The sequence below is a fragment of the Pseudorasbora parva genome, chromosome 2 (assembly GCF_024679245.1).
Source record: "Pseudorasbora parva isolate DD20220531a chromosome 2, ASM2467924v1, whole genome shotgun sequence".
In the NCBI taxonomy this organism is placed as follows: Eukaryota; Metazoa; Chordata; class Actinopteri; order Cypriniformes; family Gobionidae; genus Pseudorasbora; species Pseudorasbora parva.
The window spans coordinates 23,134,306-23,148,965 of record NC_090173.1 but is presented as its reverse complement, the minus strand read 5'-3'; the positions used below and the strand labels follow the sequence as shown (position 1 = coordinate 23,148,965).

Sequence of the window (14,660 nt, the reverse complement as noted above, 5' to 3'; positions counted from 1 at the left end):
CGATACACACATCTTCTCATTATATAGATTATAGTGCTGTGTGAATGAAAACCACAAGATTTAATCATTTAATCTACTTTGACTACCTCTATATTTTCCATAATTTCACCAGATTTTTACATGGAAAGAAATGATTAAATATTTATTTATATAATATTTAATATTATATAATATAGTATTTATATATTATATAATATTTGTACAATTTTTCTTCAAATTATACAAAGGATTTCATTTATATATTTAATAATACAATGATCAACTTTCTGCTTTTTCTTAGGACCAACAACATCCTACCAGAGTCATGGAAATAGCTATAAATGTCCAGAACCACAACACTAATGTATTTTATCTAAATACATGTAGCATGCATATTAAAGCGAGGAAACTATATCGTGTTTCTGATTAGGATGCATTAAAACATGTCCATGCCACATATAAATATCGGTTTAACTGCGCCAGGAAACCAAACATTCACAAGCCTTCAACTAAGACCGCGAGAGTTTGTCTACCCTGAGCAAAATGGCTAAAGGTATGGATGTGATGCTTTCTGTTCCATGTGATTTGTGTATTTAATGGATAAGACTCCCTAATTAGTTTACTAGTTTATTAAATTGTTTATTGGAGCATGGTAAATAAAACAAACATTTATTTGATCTCCAAAAATCGAATAATTAATCAAAATTCTTGATTTAATTTGTTATTTGGTTATTTTATAAGGAGCACCCGTGTTGCGAATGGCGAACAAACCTCTTCTCTTTTCTTCTCCTAGCATTGGTGCTGTTGTCGGTGGTGCTGGTTAGTTTGTTGGTGAACCAGGGGAGAGCTTCTGAGAACCAGCGGCTCTTCAACAACGCAGTCATCCGTGTTCAACACCTGCATCAGCTGGCTGCAAAAATGATTAACGACTTCGTAAGATTTCCATTCAAATCTATTCAGAATTAGTTGATTCTAACCTGTCATTTAGATCAAAAACAATTGGTCGTACTTATTCAAGTGAAATATGAAAAACTGGGATAGTTCACCCAAGTTGTTCCAAACCTGTATGACGTTCTTTCTTCTGCTGAACACAAAGATATTTTGAAGAATATGGATAACCAAACAGCATGACTTGCATAGTATGGATAAAAATACAATGGAAGTCAACGGGGCCCATCAACTCTTTGGTTACCGACATTTTTTCGAAATAGCTTTTTTGTGTTAAACAGAAGAAACTCATACAGCATATAGCAAATGATAACAGGATTTTAATTTTTGGGTGAACTACCCCTTTAATACCTTTGAGTGTTCTTTGCATTTCTAGCAGATGCATTTATTGATTTAGATATTTGAGTGAGTAATATGTATTACACTAATACTTTTTTTTTTAAAGGAGGACAACCTGTTACCTGAGGAACGCAGACAGCTGAGTAAAATCTTTCCTCTGTCTTTCTGTAACTCCGACTCCATTGAGGCGCCCACTGGAAAAGATGAAACACAGAAGAGCTCAGTAAGTAGAAAATATTGTTAAAAAATTAAATCCCAACCCCTTATGTTTTATTCAACAAAATATAGAACTATATGAAACAAATAGTAATATCATACAATAAAAAATACAACATTAGAATGCATGCATGATGTATATGAACTGATGACTATTTCACTCTTAAATTGCTAAAAATAAAAAAAAATCTGAAAATGTTAAGAAATGAAAGCTCACTTGAAAAGGGCAGCATGAACCTCAAAAATGCCTAGTGGTCTGAAGCCTCCAGTACTCTTTTTTCTTTCTTCAGATGTTGAAGCTCCTTCGCATCTCTTTCCGCCTCATTGAGTCCTGGGAGTTCCCCAGCCAGACCCTGAGTGGAACCGTCTCTAACAGCCTGACCGTCGGGAACCCCAACCAGATCACTGAGAAGCTGGCCGATTTGAAAGTGGGCATCAGTGTGCTCATCAAGGTGAGAGAGACCAGATTTTTTAGGCTACTTTATTTTTTCACACAATGTGTCTAGTGGTCGTACAAGGAGGTGCAATGACATCTTCCCATCTTGTGGGCTCATTTGGGTAGCTATGCCATAATTTGCTATTTGTATCTGCACAGGGATGTCTGGATGGTCAACCAAACATGGATGATAACGACTCCCTGCCGCTGCCTTTTGAGGATTTCTACTTGACCATGGGGGAGAGCAGCCTCAGAGAGAGCTTTCGCCTTCTGGCTTGCTTCAAGAAGGACATGCACAAGGTGGAAACTTACCTGAGGGTTGCAAATTGCAGAAGATCCCTGGATTCCAACTGCACCCTGTAGAGGGCGCCAATGTAGTGCTAGTTAAAGCTTGTAATACATTTCTGCTTTGATGCAAATTTATATCCTCAAAACCTTCTAAAGCCTAATTATCATCTGCTCATATATATATATATATATATATATATATATATATATATATATATATATATATATATATATATATATATATATATATATATATATATATATATATATATATATATATATATATATATATATATATATAGGAAATGTCAACCAGTCATGGACCATATCTAAACCCTACCTACCACTAGTGTTTGTATTCTTCTCTTTGTGGAGTGCTCATAAACTAACGACATTAAGGTTGAATCTGATTTAACATTTCACAGTGGTGCTAAGCAATTCATGGCAATGTTTCAAAAGTGCCCAAATCACTTTGACTCTAGTAGGCTATATTATGGCTCCATAAGTGGCTAAAGGTGTATTGTGTTGGTTTAGATTGTTGGGTTCACTCCCAAGTGTATGAATGTTAATATTGTCTGATTGTCAGTCTGATTATTCCCTTATTATTATTAGCTCATGCTGTTCTATTGAAGCTGTGTGTCTTTATCCATTAAAGTCTTAAACTGCATCCAAATATGTCTGCTGTATCTGTACGTGGCTTAATTTTTATTTTATCTCTCAACATTTTGCGTAGGCTAGGCCTTACCTTAAGTTTTTTGCCTACTTTAAGTATTCTTCACAATCTGTGTTGTGCCCTTCCATTAGCTGTAATGCGTCCACAATTAAGTAAAAAAAAAATGGACGAAAAAAATGCCAATAACATTGCAACAGTATCTTAATAGTATACACTTTTACCTTTAATATAATAAATCAAATGCAAAAGATTTAACCAACGATTGTGAATCCGGTCTCTAAATATTAAGAGGATGAGACAATATTAAATTTTGCTGGTTGTTTTGAACGCTTCAAGAATGTTTGGAGCGAAAGAAAAAAAAAGAAAAAAAAAAAGAATGTTTGGAACGTTCTGTTTACACTTTACGGAAAGTTCTCATTTGTTAAATCAAGAGCCATACAGAGAGCTTCCTTCCACTGATCCAATCCAATCACAGCGCATTACGTCCTGTGACGTCTAAGAGCGCGAAGTGCAATTCTGTTTACGGAAGTCGTAGATGAGAGCGGTGTCCACTGGTGACTCGATTTTTCTGGAGTTTTAAATGCATTAAAATGTTTTAAATTAGAAGTCAACAACACCGTTTTCGAGTGGTCGCTTTATTTAAACCTATAACTCAATGGATATTGAGGTCGATATCATTGAGTTTCGAGTCCCCCTCGAAAACAACAAAACTATTTTTATTTGGGACATCCAGCCACAATTTTCAGAGGCCTACATTTATGTAAGTTAAAACATATTATACCATTCTCCTCCTCTTCTTCTTCTTCTTCTTCTTCTTCTTCTTCTTCTTCTTCTTCTTCTTCTTCTTCTTCTTCTTCTTCTTCTTATTATTATTATTATTATTATTATTATTATCTATTGAATTACTATACCTTTCACCTAACGTTTCTCTATAAGATAGGTTATATTTATGACTTTAGGGATTTTTAGTGCAAAATCAGCAGTAATAGCATAAATGCACCCAACTTAAATCTTAATTACTGTTTATTAAACTTCTCACTGTATCACCTGACTTCATAGGAGTGCCTGTGGGGTGTGTATTCAGCATTTGGAGCTCTTTACCTTTTGAAGGTGTGTCCTAATGCCACGGTGGCAGAACCTGGGTTCTACGCGATGGTGAAGTTCTATTCATCAGTACAGGCGTCCAAAGCTCAGCGGGCCACTGATAAACAGTGTCTTTTCCAAAGCTCTCCTTTAAAGGTAGCCTGACAGCGACAGATAAAGCCCTAAAAATGTACATTGGGTTTGAGTGTTTAAATCTTGTTTTGCATATGTTTTTTTGATATTCTCTCTTTCAACCAACCCCTCAGGTCCGATTGAGCACAAAGCAGAATCTGTCCTTCTATAGCACTCAACCTCTTAGTCTGTCCAAATGTCACAACCTGGCTAATCACTATCTGGGCTTCAGCGGCTGGTCTACTCGCATTATCACTGTAAGCATCAATGTGGATGATATAGACTCTTCATTTGTTCCCCACGGATAAGTGTTCATCTGTTTATGGCTGCTTTGTATAACAAAAAAATGTTTGTGGTTCAACAGTTGAAGGACATCTCAAAATGTGTGGATGCCGGGTTTCAAGAAGAAACAGATGACCAGAGTGTGCTTTTGAAATATGGCTGCATAGCAGAGTTGACCTTACCACGGCATGGAGTGAGCTGCCAGGGGGTCGGTGTGGCAGAGGAGATCGTTGACAACGATCGAGGTGATTTGGCGTCAGCCAAATTTTCAACCAATGTGCTTAATTTTTAGAAAAAAAGAAACCAATCAGGTGACAGAATGGAGAAAAAAATCCTTGGGAGAAACCAGGCTCAGTCAGGGGGCCAGTTCTCCTCTAGCCCAGTGGTTCCCAAACCATTGAACGTTTTGCATGGCTCCCTCATCTAACACACCAGATTCAACTTATCAGCTCATTGGTAGAGACTAAAAGTCCTAAAAGTATGTACTCTTTTTGTGAAGCAAAAGTACATACTTTTGAGTGTGTAGCAGAAAAGTATTCAAGTTTCGGGACATACTACTTCTTCATCTTTAACGGACATTGTCGCTTAGTTACGTTCATCCCATCACCCGCCCTGTCAATCATCGTCAGATTCGTCACCGTTCAAATCCTCCACATTCAGTTTAATCTCCTACCGTATCGGAGAGAAATGTAGCCACTCGTTGATCTGCCATGTGTGGGTCTTTGTGGGTCAGAGACTCTCCTCATGTTTGCAGTTTAAATATAATGGTGAATTTAAAAGTTAATGGCCAAACGTGTCATTACAAAAGTTCACAATGCTGCTGCAGGTGAAATATTATGTGGACAACACTAAATAAATATCTTTTTGTCAGGTTAAATACTGATAACTGGTCACTCAAACCCCTTTTTCTAAACCTCTCTTAACCGCCTGACTCGCACATCCGTCATGTTTGTAGTTTTTTAACGCTTTTATCCGCTTTTGTAGTTCTAATCGAATCCTCGTCCAACTCGCAATGGGTTGTGGGCAATATCAGCCGTTAGAGTGCGCATCAATCCGCACTTCAAATTCTGACGGGAAATAGTAAACCATCTGGGAATCTTTGGAATACTCTTTTCAACATACTACGATTGGGGACATACTAATTCTATTCTCGAGTACTATTTAGTATGGATAGTATGTGAAGTGGGACGCAGGGTTGAATTAGGTGTGTCTAATAAGGGAGACATACAAAATGTGCAGTGTTGAGTGGTCCCCAGGACAGGTTTGAGAACCACGCCTCTAGCCAACAAATGAACAGTGTATAATTATGATTCACGTTAAGATTACAGGTCAGAAGTCAGATTGGATCGGAACATTCAGATTATTTATCCTGTTCTGTCTGGTTGAAGATCAGAGTCATCACGTCATAGATGGGTTTGTTGAGGATCAGTGCCACTGGCTGTTGTGTCAATGAGGACAACACAGGGGAAAGTCTCGACACAATCTTTGCTGACACTTTAGGGGTGCGTTATGGTGGTATCTAGGCGCAGTACTTTGGGTGTTTTAAGAAGTTTTTAAATAACAAACTAAAAAAAGTCCTATTTATGCAAATATAAAGGCCCTTACACACCAAGTGAAATTATCATGCCTCATATTTATAATAATAATAAAAAAAATCTCTTTATTCATTAAAATGTGTTATATCAGCACCATAGTGCATGGCAGTCATAGTCATTCAAATCTTATTGTAATTGGTAAAAACCTGCAAGCCAAAACGTCAATATTGTTTATTTTCTTTAGACAATACATAAAAATACTCAATATTACACAACACCACATTTAATGGTCATGGTAATGCTGTAAATGAGTCGCGTCATTCCCTACTCAGCCTTCTCTTAAAAAAATTATATTATTATCAAGGTAAAAACTACATATAGTATAAGAAGGCTGAGGATTAGTGAACAGGCTGACGATTTATAAAATGACTAGCTATTTTCTCACAAAAGCTGTTTATTTAGCATAGTCAAGCCATTAATATCCATTATAACAAAAGAAACAGCCTGGTCTCCTTCCCTGTTAACCTCCACATTGTTTGCTTTAGCTATTACGCTTTTTTGCATTAAGGTTGCAGGCTTGCCTTCCAGTGGTTTTGCTTCAGGTTGAAGGAAATGCAAATTCACATCTGCACAGTAGAGGGCGTAGGTAGCTCAAACAAACCTTTCAGCTGTGCTGCCGTTCTGGATCGCAGAAGAATAGGAGATGCAGAAGACAGTTCAACAATCTTACATCAGCAATAAATAAATGAAAATAATGCAAATGTGATGTTTAACTAAAGAAATGTTTGCTTATTCATATGGTTGAATTGGATTGTCAAAGGTCGGCAGCAAAGACATTAGTTAATAAAGTGAGATTAAATCCATAAAGTATATTTGTGTTATTAAACATATTTAATACTTGCAGGTTTGTATAATAATAGTAAAAAAAATTGAATATATATATATATATATATATACAATTATAGATATATCAACTTTTTATTTAAGACACATAGGTCCATAAAGACAACACAATACACACAATAATACAAAAAAAAAAATAATAATAATAATAATAATAATATTACTATTTTGTTGTACATTTAAAATAAATGTTACTTTACTAGTAATACACTTTACACAACTTAAACTGAAGCAAATCTGATTATGTTACTCTCATTACTTGTAATGTGTTACCCCAACACTGTTTATAATAATAATCATAATACTTAAATTATATTATAATTATTTTTTAAATTAAATTCATAATTCAAATAATATTTAAATTATTTATCCTCTTTGTTAGTAAATTTGTTTACCTTTTTGCTCATTAATTTGACCTTGTTCTTGCCATGTAAAGCACTACGTGATGATATGGTCAAATAAATACAATATAGTTGCAGATGTGTGTGTGCATATATGTGTGGGTGCATGCTATGAGTTCACAATATCTGCCAAAATATTTTAGACCCAGAGGAAAAGCTGAGAAAAAGAGGGACACTAATGAAACGAGCCAAAGACAAAGCTGTGGTGGTTGCCTTTGAAAAAGTGCTTCTCATGATCTTGGGTAAGTATCACAAAACCTATACAGACATTATACAATATTGCAGTCTGTGGTGATGCCCATTTCATATAATTAATGTATCACAGGAAATGGAAAAGTAGCAATTGAAATCAAGTATGATCCAGATGAGATCCTTCCAGAGGAGAACTCAGAAGGAGTCATAAAAGTGAGTGTTCCTTCAAGATCTTTAAACACTTCCGTCAATAACTTATCAAATGTATTCCATTAACGGAGAACTAAATTCTAAAATTCAGTCATCATTTGCCTTTTTATTATGAAAGCTTATATTAAAATTACATGAAATGTTGTCCCATGTGTACCAGATTAATCTAATTTAAGTCTACTGAAATCAGTTAATAAGTTTTGCTATGAGGAACAATTGCCATATGAAAGTCACTTTCAGTTCTTGTCCAGTTGGTCAGTGGTTTAGCAACAGCTAATCAAAAAGCTAACAAATAACTACCTTATTTTCCAGATAAATGACATCTCCTGGAATGAGTTTGAGGGTGCTGACATTAGTACTGAGGAGGATTTCCCATGGGACCTCACTGTTGACCTCCCTCATTGACACCCACTCAACTTTCTCAAACCACACAGTAGCTAATATTTTCCAGAGAAGTGACCATTGAAAATGATACGTTTTCTCTTAAGTGTTTGGTATTGACCGTAATGTCAAGCGTGTGCAGCGTCACGGTCATACTCTGAGGTTAACCTCTTGATTTCAGTGCAACTGATTGCTCTTCTCTATTTCCAGAGCAATTCTCTGTTTCTTTTAAGTGGCTGATACACCGAGGCCACACAGTTTGATGTTTGAAGGTCAGGCCAGATGTCAGACCAAGAAAGAATTGAGAGAAGTCAAAATGCATTACTTTATACATTTTATAAACCTATTGTGAACTTTAAATGACTTCAAATTTGTGTTACCTTTTAATAATTAAGAAAGGTTGTAGTATATTGCCATTAAGAGGGGGTTTGTGTGTTGTGGTGTGTTATGATTTTTCTGCTGTGTTAAATAAAATATATTTTTACAAATAATCATGTGTGCCTCTTTGTTGCTTTTACTCTGCTGCTGTTGTCCAGTTGGCTGCCTTTTTTTTCCGTTGAATAGAGTTTTATCGTGTGTTTTGGGTCTTATAAATGAAATTATCCAGGTTGAAGAATAATATCAGTTGACTGAATTCATAAAATTCGGTTACTCTGTAATTTCTGGCGTCTGTTTGTTGAAGTGATGGACCTGATGTTCTTAACGGGATCCCCTGGTGTTGAGACTTGTATGGCTTAATATAACATAAACGATGTCTCTTACTGAACTATGTAGTAGTAAACCCATGAAAGATTATGTTATTTAAAAAATTGATTTTATATGTGGACCATGGGCGGTGCCATTTTGTTTGCGTTCTAGATTGATGACGTAGAATGGTTGTACTCCTCAGCTGGCATTACCCGTAGCTATTTTTACCACAACGCAACTCGAAAATTGTTTCAGAGTTAAACAAAACCTATGAATTGCTTTGTAATTGTACTTAAAACACACTCAAGCATACATGTGTGCACACCAACTCACCTACACAAGTCACAAACAGATCGGCGGGCACGCACACACACATCTCCCTAACGAAACAAAAATATATTGCAGTATATTGGAAAATATTATGTAATACATTAGGCAATATATTCACATGGGATTTAATATTTATATTCGCCAATATATTGCAATATATGAAAGCTGCAATCATTTGTATATTTTGCAATATATTACAGGAATATATAATATATTGTATAATACCATCAATATTTTATTACATGTATTTACAATATATTATAATATATTTTGAAGAAATATATTGGTAAATATATTTTCCTTTCATAAGGGCTGACAGACTGCACTGTCAATCAAGATGTTGGGCTGCTCAGTCTCCACGACAGGGGCTGAATCTGAAATCGACCCCCTATACCCTGAAATAGGGCATTATTTGAAGGGACGGCCATTTGTAGTGTTGTCCGACACCATAGTGGACATGTTCGAGTGCAGTCATTCAGTCTCACGTTGCACCGCAATAACGAGCGTACAGCCGATTTACAAACAGCTGTCCGACTTCACCCACTCGTCTTCACTCCTTCATGTTGTATTAGTGAACAAAAGTAGGGAATGTTATTTGTGTCTTAAAAATGAAAGTTTAAAGATTGAGGTTAATTCACTGAGCTTGTGCTCAAACTTTAATGCACAAACCAATCCCATGCATCATCATCAAAACATCCTGCCTTTCTTCCTCACGTTCCCCTATCCCATCGTCCTACCTAGATATTTCCCTCTGCTGGTCACATTAGGCATTACAGTTAATCTACTGCATATCAACGGACTATCTATAATTTATCAACACACAGGGTAAAGTGATTGAGGGTTATGTATGCGCGCCATGATGCGCGCACGCAGTGTGTGTGTGTGTGTGTGCGTGCGTGCCTGCGTGCGTGTGTGTGTTCGCGCCGATCTGTTGGGGTGTGTGTAAGTCTGTGAGAGAGAGAGTTTGTGTGCACATGTATGTTTGAGTGTGTTTTCAATTTTCGAGTTGCTGTGGTAAAAATAGCTACGGGTAGCTGATTGAGGAGTGCAACCATTCTACGTCATCAACCTAGAACGCAAACAAAATGGCCCATGGTCCAAATATAAAATCGATTTTTTTTCTTTCATGGGTTTTCTTCTACATATTTCATTTAGAGACATCATTTATGTTATATTAAGCCATACATGTCTCAACACCAGGGGATCCCTTTAAAATAATTGCCACTAGATGGCAGTATCTGCTTCAATTAAATTGAAATGTACAGGCACTTTTTTAGTTACAAAAAAATACTGCAAGCCATTAGCTTCTTGTTCTACATTCAGCATGAACTGAGATAAATAATTTTTAAATCCCTTATTCCAATGGCAATGACCAATTTAAATTACTGTTTTTTAAGAGATAAAGCTTTCTTCGGGATATTCGTTCACGTGTGTTTTATGTTTGCCCATGTTGAGGTTTAAACATGCATGAATTTATTTGTATTCTTTTTTTGTCAGCATTCTTGCATTATGTAATAAGATCAGTAGCCTACACAATGTGTGTGTGTGTGTGTGTGTGTGTGTGTGTGTGTGTGTGTGTGTGTGTGTGTGTGTGTGTGTGTGTGTGTGTGTGTGTGTGTGTGTGTGTGAGAGAGTGTTTGTGTGTGTGTGTGTGTGTGTGTGTGTGTGTGTGTGTGTGTGTGTGGTCAATAAGTCAACATAATTTTTTATAGTTATACCTATAAAATTTAACTTTAAATGTAGAAATGACTAAATTAAAATCTTACGTGTATATTCCTGTCTTTTCAAGTTTACTTGGGTAGGTATTTATTTATTTATTACTTTTATAGAATGGACATTTAAACATAAATACCTGAAAACAACTTAATATTTCGATTTACTTAAACTGCTAACTCTTCAAGAATGTTTGTTATGAAGCAATTATAAAATAAAAAGCATTACAAGTTAGAAATTCGCTTTCGCGTTTGCTGATTAGACATTTTGGCAAATTAAGAAAAGTGATTTCAAAAGTTCTAGTTCTACTGGATTTGTGTGTTTGACTTACAGGGAATGATATTAATAGCCTCTTGTTTTGTGTTGATGAGTGTTAAAGGTTTATTCAGGAGTCAGGAATGTCTGCATTGCTCCTATCTCTATCTGATCTGCCCGAGGCGCTTGGCAGAACCACCAGTGCTTGATTCCTCTTCACAGCCACACACTCTTTCAGTTCTTCATTTTCACTTTCCAAAGTATAATACCCATCGGGGGTCTCTCCATGCCCACGAGACTGAAATTTACCAGTCATTGTATTTCACTAGAAACAAACCAAGAGAAACGAAAAATCTTTTTTTCCGATCTTCTTGCACGTAAAACCACAACCACAAACGGCCACAAGCACAAATATTAAACGCACACATGCCAGCTTGGGCAAATCCCAGTCTGCTGTTGGTGCATAATTATTTTGTTCAGCTGTCAAAATGCAATTAAATAACTGCATTTATGTTATAAATTTGACTAAATAAAAGCCACAAGAAAATGTTTTAGCCTATATATACTCTAAATTGGCCTATTAATTTTTTCGATATAGCCTATTTAAAAAGAAGCCTAAAATAAATATCCGTCAACAGGTTTATTGTTAAAAAAAATTACAATAAAACTATATTTTATATAGGTTTCAATATATATATAACCTATATTTTACATTGAAATGAATAATCGGAGAGCATTTGTGAGTGTGGTCTGGTTTTATACCGCAGGCCGAGACCAATAGCCTACCAAAACCAGAGAAGAAAACCTTGAGACCAGATATCTAGCAAAGAAAGGATCTGTGATTACAGGCACATTTGGTAATTACTGTACAGCATGTCACAGATATAGTGCAGTGTTATGAGCATATTCTATGGTTAACCTCCTGATTTGAATATAACATTAGCCTACTCTTTTAAAAAAAAAAAAAATTACGCCTGCGTAAAAAGTCTTTGTGAGGGTTTTTTGATAGGCTACTTTACGCAAGCTTATTTTAATTGTAATAAAAATGTAATTCTCATCACATTGAGAGACTGTAAAATATGCCTAATTTTGACAAGGGACACAATCTCACGACATTTCGGTGAATTGGTTTTGATATGTTAAGACAATGATCATATTTGAAAATGTTTCAACAGATGCTGTCGAATAGCTCATCTATGACTAATTCTTAATGTAGCACTTGATTATGCCTAAATCACAGCTGTCGAGAACAAAAACATGTGCCAACATGCCACAATGTGTTTGGTTTAGCTCAAAATGTGTCACTTATCTGCCGCAATCACAAATAGTCCTTCAGTGGAATGCATTTATTTATTTTATTGGGTTTCGTTTGTACCTTCGGCTCTTAGATACCAAGACGAATTAAAGAGCAATAGCTGTGAAATTATAACACATGGTCTCGGCTTCATATGAACGTTCATAAAGGGGAAATCTGTCTTGATTTTGGATACACTGGAATGAAAGTCAGATTAGAAACCATCCCAAACCGCGGAGTAAAAGACGTCTCGAAAACGATCAATGATCACATTCTCTATCAGAAATGCATATATAAACTGCAGACCTACTGTGAGTATATCACATAACAACAAACACCAGTTGTGAAGGATACGCAACAATTCAACGAGGTAAGCAGTCAAATTAGTGGGTTATAAATAATCTATGTATGGCTTTAAACTCATAATATGCACTCCGATTCTCTCTATAGGCATCTGTCAGAATGGACCTTCATCGTGTGGCCTGGATGTGCGCCTTTTTCTGCTTTGCGCAGGTTTGGTCATTGCCAACAAACTGCATCCTTCGGAAGGACTTAATGGGAAAAACCTGTACACTTATAGAGAGTGCGGTAAGAATCGTTGCAGAGAGGCAGCCTACAAGGTTCAGAAGCCAAATCTATAATATAGGGTACAACGGGGCTAAATGCACACCTTTAGAATTATTTTTACTTTTCACTGCTCCTAGTGTATTACATAAAGAAAAATATATGTATTGGACATTTTTGTATTGGACATTTATGGAGTAACAGATTTGAATGAATCATAAAAGTGGTCAAGGGGGCTTTTTACCCCACACATGGGGTAAAAGGCACACAGTAGGCTACTTATACAAATAGCCTACTTTCACTAAAATAATATGTTTTTAATAATGTCTAAGTTAATACTTGTTCAAAAACAATCACTTTAGCAAAGTTGTAACTATTTTTTGTTTATTTGATGAATAAAATAGGCCTAATTAATTTTTGTTTAATAAATATGCTGTCGTTAATAGAAATATATCTGAAAAATGTATATTTAAATCGTATAAATAATATTTTGTTTTAGGGTGGCCTTTTCCCTTCGCAATGCCTGGACGACCACGTTTCAATATATTTCCCGCAAAATGTGTTCGAGTCCAACAACAGTCATCAGGTAACGTTAAAACCTTTAAATAACCGTTTTCATTTGCACTAGGTTGATTTTGTGAGCATGAGTTAACTCTTTGACTGTTTCTGAAGGTAACTGGTGTTGAAAAGGCTGTTTACCAGACACTCCAGAATATTGACGCACTGTTTGAGGACCACACTGTTCCAGACCAGTGGGATGCAGACAAGATGACCGAGTTCCGAGGCATCGTATACCGACAGATTGAGGAAAGCAAATGCGTAAGAAAACAGATACATTTATTTTTGTCAAGTTTAATGTCTTCATCTTGTTCAAATTATATGTTAATTATAATCATATTACATTATAAAAGTAATTTGTAGACCTCATAGGCCTATTGAGTTATGGTGCATTTCGCCCAACACAAACAAAGTTCATTTGTTGCCCTGGACGGTCACTATGCGACAAATATTAAACAGGTGACCGACTCAACTGACGAATCAGAATCAAGTATTCTAGAGCACTGTAACATGTATGTTAAAGATTATGGAAGATGCTTTAAATGTGGATTTGCTTTTAAGTTGTAAATGCACTTAGGCTACCAATACTTTTGTGTCATTTTTGTTCTAAAATATATATAATGGTCATACCTAAATGTAGGCTATATGACTTTTAAATCATGTGAATCCAATTTTTCGTGTTTTCTGGGTTTTGGCAAATGTAGATCATGAGCAAGTCTGAAGTGGAACAGGATTTTCCCAGCAGAGACGCCTCACTCAAGGTTTACTTCGAGGCTATATCCTCAACTCTGAAAGAAAAGGTACGGTTGTGTTGGCAACCTATAACTGTAGTCATATCTCTTGCGTTATATCATAAACATAAATGTTGAAATGCCGTTTTTCTGCGCAGGATTTCAGTTACTGTGCATGGGAAATCGTGAGAGGTGAGATTCTGCGCACCCTGAACTTCATATTGAAGCACAACTCCGACATCATGTATGGATCTCCACAACTCTAGATGCTTGCTCGCGTGCATATTTATTTATTTATTTATTTATTTATTTATTTATTTATTTATTTATTTATTTATTTATTTATTTATTGTCTTTTTGTGACTATAGAAGTGCATTCGATTTCTAAGTCCGATCACTGTAACGGAAATAACTGGGAGTTTCACTTTTGATTACTATTTTGTTACGTCACCATTTCCATTCAGCACTGGACAGTTCACAGCTTGAACACTTTAGTATTTGTACGTTTAGAATGTTATATTTTTGTATTT

General features: G+C 35.8%; 3 protein-coding genes across 3 annotated transcripts; all 3 read left to right on the top strand.

The window, feature by feature from the left end:
* Positions 1–482: 482 nt before the first annotated feature.
* gh1 (growth hormone 1) lies at positions 483–2,389 on the top strand. Its single transcript, XM_067412605.1, has 5 exons — positions 483–532; positions 773–912; positions 1,373–1,489; positions 1,773–1,934; positions 2,078–2,389. Exons 1-5 carry the CDS (start codon positions 523–525, stop codon positions 2,279–2,281), a joined length of 633 nt encoding a protein of 210 aa, XP_067268706.1. The 5' UTR covers positions 483–522; the 3' UTR covers positions 2,282–2,389.
* A 987-nt stretch (positions 2,390–3,376) lies between these two features.
* rdm1 (RAD52 motif containing 1) lies at positions 3,377–8,474 on the top strand. Its single transcript, XM_067428859.1, has 7 exons — positions 3,377–3,639; positions 3,939–4,118; positions 4,229–4,351; positions 4,459–4,621; positions 7,359–7,457; positions 7,541–7,620; positions 7,930–8,474. Exons 1-7 carry the CDS (start codon positions 3,535–3,537, stop codon positions 8,020–8,022), a joined length of 843 nt encoding a protein of 280 aa, XP_067284960.1. The 5' UTR covers positions 3,377–3,534; the 3' UTR covers positions 8,023–8,474.
* Positions 8,475–12,739: 4,265 nt separating this feature from the next.
* Positions 12,740–14,396, top strand: ifnphi3 (interferon phi 3). Its single transcript, XM_067428857.1, has 5 exons — positions 12,740–12,865; positions 13,341–13,427; positions 13,514–13,660; positions 14,104–14,199; positions 14,289–14,396. Exons 1-5 carry the CDS (start codon positions 12,740–12,742, stop codon positions 14,394–14,396), a joined length of 564 nt encoding a protein of 187 aa, XP_067284958.1.
* Positions 14,397–14,660: the final 264 nt, after the last annotated feature.

Excerpts from the sequence above, each read along its gene's own strand:
- gh1 (XM_067412605.1), top strand. Across the intron at positions 913-1,372 it reads CAAAAATGATTAACGACTTC|GAGGACAACCTGTTACCTGA; the intron begins GTAAGATTTCCA and ends TTTTTTTTAAAG. Across the intron at positions 1,935-2,077 it reads GCATCAGTGTGCTCATCAAG|GGATGTCTGGATGGTCAACC; the intron begins GTGAGAGAGACC and ends GTATCTGCACAG.
- rdm1 (XM_067428859.1), top strand. The coding sequence starts at position 3,535 with ATGGATATTGAGGTCGATATCATTGAGTTTCGAGTCCCCCTCGAAAAC. Across the intron at positions 4,622-7,358 it reads GATCGTTGACAACGATCGAG|ACCCAGAGGAAAAGCTGAGA; the intron begins GTGATTTGGCGT and ends AAAATATTTTAG. Across the intron at positions 7,621-7,929 it reads ACTCAGAAGGAGTCATAAAA|ATAAATGACATCTCCTGGAA; the intron begins GTGAGTGTTCCT and ends CTTATTTTCCAG.
- ifnphi3 (XM_067428857.1), top strand. The coding sequence starts at position 12,740 with ATGGACCTTCATCGTGTGGCCTGGATGTGCGCCTTTTTCTGCTTTGCG. Across the intron at positions 12,866-13,340 it reads GTACACTTATAGAGAGTGCG|GGTGGCCTTTTCCCTTCGCA; the intron begins GTAAGAATCGTT and ends ATTTTGTTTTAG. Across the intron at positions 14,200-14,288 it reads CCTCAACTCTGAAAGAAAAG|GATTTCAGTTACTGTGCATG; the intron begins GTACGGTTGTGT and ends TTTTCTGCGCAG.